The following is a 5,810-nucleotide window of genomic DNA, read 5'->3' on the forward strand; positions in this document are numbered from 1 at the left end:
ATGTCTGATATACTATACATGAACATGGTTGGTGCACTTAGATACATTGCAGACTGTATACAGCCAGATATAGCATTTACAACAAATCAGTTAGCAAAATACCTTAATGACCCTGGTATGGAGCATTATCTAGCACTTAAACATTGTTACATGTACTTAAAAACTATGAGCAATGTCTGGCTCCAACTCAGCAGCACAAATCAATCAATATTGAACAGCTATACAGATGCAGACAGTATGATGCAAGAAGGGCATTGTGCAATATCAGGATATGCATTTTACTTGAGCAATTCATTAGTTTCATGGTCAAGTAAAAAACAAACACTGGTGGCAAATTCAACGTATGAAGCTGAATTAATAGCTCTTACAAGAGGAACACAGGAAGCAATCACACTTACACATTTAGCTGAAGAGATTCTGCAGGTCTCTGATGCACCAATTAATATCTATTACAATAACAATGCTGTTATACAAACAGTTACATTAGACAAACTCAAATATTCAGAACAAACAAAGCATTTAGATCATAAGAAAGATTTTATTAAATGCTACATTGAGTTAGAGTACATAAATGCAAAATACATACAGACAAACAATCAACAAGCAGATATATTAACTAAAGTGCTACATGTACCACAAGTCAAACATCTTACCAGTTTACTCAGACTAGTAAGAGTTTGAAGGGGAGTATTATGACATGATTAGTTCATCAACGGACGAACCACAAGACAATGACTTCATAATGTCTCAGTTAGAATACATACAATATAAGGACGAGAGACACTGAGCAGTCAATTGTCACCTCACCCCTTGTCTATGCATGCCCCCCTTAAGTTCTCCCTCTCAACAGACTTTCTCTCTGTAATTTTGAATAACTGATTGTACTTAGAACCTGTACTTTGTAATTAAAATAAAAGATGAAAAGAGGTGCCATATACACTGCAAGATCGAGTGAGCTCCAAGACCATTTTTAATAATCCAACTACAACATCCGTGTGATTTTTTCAACCAGATCCACGTGATCTTTGTGTTTTGATCCAACGTCAAACTCCGAACTACAACACTAAAATGCTCATGGATCTATGACTTTGAAATTGCAATTGGGCTGGGAAACAGGCCCCTTGACAGTGCTTGTTGTCACTTAACCATTGTTTCCCTTGTTCAACTTGAACTGAGTGAAGTAGACTGGCCATTATGAATGCTCTCCTGGAAGAGTTGCTCTGCAACGAATTTAGAGCACGATACTGGGCTCTTATTAGCAAGGTCACATCTGCAGTTCATGGACACGTTGATATTAACCAGTTGACCTTGCTGGGCGATAAATTAGATATGTTCATGTCACGGTTTGATGAAGTGAGTCATCAGTCAAATAAGCTGTCTAGATTGGACTTGATACATTATGGACAGAATCGTACCGTTTTCGAGGAGTTTGAACAGGGAATGCTGTATGACAACCTTTTGCGAATACAAACAGACCTTCGACTACAATACCAGGAAGCTATCGAATATTCACATCATGGTGCTCCGTCACTCGTTCATACTGTTTATACTGGGGGACAAGGAAGGCCGCGTCTCTTGATTGATGAAGGATTCCTCCGGAGAGCCTATAGTATGGCGTCAACTGAAGCAACAGCAAGATTTTTACGTGTAGGCAGGAGCGTTGTACGGAATAGACTGCTAGAGCTGGGCATTGCTGAAAGGCAGGAGAACCCCTTCCAGAATGAGTCCGAAGTGACATTCTACACGCATCCAGTGACTGCTATAACTGATGAAGAACTCGATGGATTGGTTCAGGATATTAGGAGTCGTTATGAGAACCAGGGTGTTAGTATGCTTCGGGGAACGTTAATGTCCAGAGGATATATTATTCCAAAGGAACGAATTTGCCTTGCATTACAACACTTGTATCCAGGCCGATTGTTTTCACGACCAACAGTGGAGCGGCGGACATATCAATCACCTGGGCCTAATGCAGTCTGGCACCACAATGGCTGAATAGTGAGCTCATAAACCTTTCTGTACTAAACGTTAACTCACTCAGTCTATACAGGTCTTAAAGAATATGATATATATATACATTGTTTTATAGACGGATATGCCGGGTACATCACAGCTCTTCGTGCATCCGACAACAATAGAGGAGAGACTGTACTACAGTTGTTCCTTAGTGCTGTACGTCAATACAGAATTCCAGTTCGTCTACAGGGAGGCCATGGAGTTGAAAATATACTGGTTGCTACATGAATGGAACAATTTAGTGGGACTGGAGAGAGAGCTTATATTTGGGGCAGGTAAGTTATTGTAATATTAAACATCTCTGTCTGATTTTAAGACTTTGTAGATCAGTGCATGACATACGAATTGGACGATTGTGGCGTGACGTAACCACTCAAGTTGGCTCAAAATGGAAAGCTGCTTTCAAAAAGCTAGAGCAGTTCAGTAGCCTTGATATATACAACAAAAATCATATTTGGTTGCTTCACAAACTGTTTCTGCCTACTATAAACCAGGAATTGGACAAATTCACCGAATCATGGAACAATCATGTGATACGACTTAGAGGCTCTAGGAACCGTTCACTAAGAGAAATGTATTTCTTTAATATGCTGGCTTTAGGAGAGTGTGGTAATCCACTCCTGGAGGACAATCCAGATAGTTTTGACTGTACAAGTGATGTTGGGACAGAGTCATCAGAAGAGTATACTGGGGAATCTGATACTAATTCTAATGATGTGGATGACAACAATAATGGTGAGCAGAATGAGGTAGGCAAATCTGGCCTGGAAAATAGACCACCCTTGGAGGTACCTGAACAGTCTATTGAGGAGGCACTTATTGTAGCATTAGACTCACACTTAGCATCTCTCACTATTCAATTTGATGAGGACTATATTTCTACCATGTGGTTTGATGCACTTACTTTTCTCCAAGCCCAGACTCAAGACTTTTGAGTATTTCTGACTTAGAGCTTTAAAATGTATTAGAATTAGGTATATATCTTCTTGCTATAGAGTATCTTATTCATATTAATACACATGAATGAGTTCTTCATAAGTGGTTCTAGAAGAATAAACACTATAATAGAGTGCTAGCAGGCATTGGTAGATGACAACATAGTAGGATTCAAAAAGTACAAACATCAAACAGTTTGTAGTAGTAAACTCAAACTGACTACCAAAGTGTAACATTACACTAACCTAATCATACCTAATCAAGTATTTGGATTGTGAGGAAAGAACTTACTTATACCAGGAGCAAGCTGTTCAAGTGTTTGAATGTCGATCAAAGCCTGCTGCATATGACCATTGGAAGTATTTGTATAAGGCGACTGTAGCTTACTCCTAAGCCAGTTCTTCCGGCGTTCCCATTCGTGAAAACCCCTCCTAGCCAGCTCGTGTGCAATTTTTGCATCGTCACATGTATTCCAAAGGAAGAATTCGAGTTTTTCGTCCCAAGCACGAAGATAGTAAGGGTACACTTTCCTCAAACGTGCGAGCTCCTCGTCTTGTGCAATGGTTGCAACGTTAAGCATTACAGGCCACACATCCATCTCCCTGAGTCGTGCGTAACCGCCTGGAAGTGCTTGGAGCACTTCTAGTTCGTCAATTGCATCAGGGGGGGAGAAGGGAAAGTAATCTCCAGAACGTAAGTGAGCCGGCCACAGTGCAACTGTACATAGATCTTGTAGAAGGTATTGGAAGAGCGAAATAGGGAGGACAGCTGTTCCGTCCCAATCGAGAAAGCCCGTGACTTTACCATCTTTCCGCATTATGTTGCGAACTGACATGTCCCCATGACAAATGGAAAGCCAGTTTGGTGAGCGTATCGAACAGGACTGTATAAATGCATTGACAAGGCCAGCGATGTTATCGAAGTCATCCGGTTTCTTTCTGCCATGATATGCCTGGCATTCCGTTTGAAAACATTGCATCCAATACGTGCGAATATCGTCTACAGCATCAAAGGTTGGAGCTGTGCGAGTAGAATTGGCGAGATGTCTTGGTCGAACTTGAACAAATGGCCCAACTTTATATGCTGAGGCAGAGGAGAAGTTTTTCACAATTCCATTAACAGCATCATCGGAGAAGAATAGGCACCCGCATTTCGAAAATGGAAGAGGCTTTGCAAGAGCAGCATGATACTTTGCAACCTCAAACAGTACAAGTCGCCTCTCGTCCGGCCTTAAATCCTCCCAACAATTGTACAGCGATTGACCCATCACCCGTTCCATAATAATATATGGTGTCCGCACCGGATTATCAGCTGTGCCGTTCCATGCATAGACAATAGGGGTTGGAACCTGCAGATAGAGGCGCACAAAGGTCATTGTTGCAACCTGAGATTCAATGGCTCTCGGCTCTAATGGGCAGTCGTGGAAAGGAACTCGAGCGACCATCTCCAGACCATTCGTAAACGTGAACAGAATTGCAACATTATACCCGCCATAGCCTAAAAGATGAATAGTAGGCACTGTCGGGACATTTGCAATGTTGGCACACGCGAACGCAAGAGCCTTCAAGTCAATATCGCCCAGTCCTCTCTCTCTAATCTCATCGTCCTGACCTGCGAGTAGCTCCTCTGCAAGAGGGAAATTAACTGTTGAACACAATTATTAAGTTCTTGCTAAGCTTCACAAAGCGTAATTCCAATACCGTTTCCGAATGTCTTCCACGGTTCAGACAGCTGTTGTGGTCTAGTTGGGCACATAGACAGGAACCTAACGAATCGAATTTCACATGAACTAACGGTTACAGACGGTAGCTGTAATGGACGGGAACTACACCTACCTTTGTTGTAAACTAGCAAGGTTGCCGTCATGATTTCTCTGATCTTCTTGTAGGTTTCTGTGGGAAGGAACATTAACTGAGTTGATAAACATAGTCAAAGAACTCCTTACCTAGCCATATAGCAATTGGTTGAATCGTTCAGTGGGAGCATCTTCGACGATTTGCTAACTATGAAGTGGAAGTGGAAGTGGAAGTTAACAACGGAGCAGCGCGGAGGTGAAATATCCGCTCACACGTGTAAAGCTGACTATTGGAAGGTTCTAGGGTGAAATCTTTGAGGTACCAGTGCTTACTAACAACATAAGATTAGAAGCTTCTTCGAGTGTCTAGGTGCATGGTCAACAAACCAGGGTATCTCCTAAGACTTCGATGTCAATTCAAGAGAGGACTGGCACACCGCAAGTTCTCAGCAGAGCTATTCAAAGTCTTTAATAAGGCAGAGACTTTACGTATCAGGATTGGACTGGGGTTCCGACTTACTATTGTAGAGTTGATAACGACAAGGGTACAGGGTTTATATTTATAGAGCTTGACAGCACGTGACAAACGGGTTGTACAGATACACACATGGGGCTAGGGACTGGCGCGGATAGCTCTAACCGCGGATCCGCACCGCGGTTAAGATTCTCGCGGATATGCTAACCGCGGTTAAGATTCCCACGGCTACCGCAGATTTCGCGGTAGCCGCATTATTGCAGTAGAAAAAAAATAAACCAACTACTTTCATTCATTCTGTTAATTCAACTACACAAAAAATCAAAAAAAATGTCTCAAATCAATTCACCAACATCTCCTCACTCTCATTTCATCCAAAATTACAATATGTCTCGAGTGCCAGTTGGCATCATTTCATCACCCACACTGGCATCATTCATAGATGCTACAGCTGCTTCTATCACGGGAGAAGCTCTGCCTGTACAGCTTTCCGCACCAAAAACCCGGAGAAGAGTGAAGACTTCTATATATGATCAGACGGATGATCAAGTTTGGGTTTTAAGTGATGAAGAGATTATTGGTGCATTA

The 5,810-nt window shown here is 41.9% G+C and overlaps 2 protein-coding genes across 2 annotated transcripts; one reads left to right on the top strand and one right to left on the bottom strand.

The window, feature by feature from the left end:
- Positions 1-1,194: 1,194 nt before the first annotated feature.
- On the top strand, positions 1,195-2,385 carry FOMMEDRAFT_30897 (uncharacterized protein; the record flags this gene model as incomplete). The annotated part of the gene is made up of 5 exons (XM_007269674.1): positions 1,195-1,353; positions 1,408-1,828; positions 2,090-2,172; positions 2,195-2,291; positions 2,342-2,385. 5 exons carry the CDS (start codon positions 1,195-1,197, stop codon positions 2,383-2,385), a joined length of 804 nt encoding a protein of 267 aa, XP_007269736.1.
- A 727-nt stretch (positions 2,386-3,112) lies between these two features.
- On the bottom strand, positions 3,113-5,070 carry FOMMEDRAFT_127753 (uncharacterized protein). Its single transcript, XM_007269675.1, has 5 exons — positions 5,021-5,070; positions 4,898-4,955; positions 4,788-4,844; positions 4,653-4,717; positions 3,113-4,596 (listed from the first exon to the last, which is right to left on the bottom strand). Exons 2-5 carry the CDS (start codon positions 4,936-4,938, stop codon positions 3,212-3,214), a joined length of 1,548 nt encoding a protein of 515 aa, XP_007269737.1. The 5' UTR covers positions 4,939-4,955; positions 5,021-5,070; the 3' UTR covers positions 3,113-3,211.
- Positions 5,071-5,810: the final 740 nt, after the last annotated feature.

The sequence above is a fragment of the Fomitiporia mediterranea genome (genome assembly GCF_000271605.1).
Source record: "Fomitiporia mediterranea MF3/22 unplaced genomic scaffold FOMMEscaffold_10, whole genome shotgun sequence".
Taxonomy (NCBI): Eukaryota; Fungi; Basidiomycota; class Agaricomycetes; order Hymenochaetales; family Hymenochaetaceae; genus Fomitiporia; species Fomitiporia mediterranea.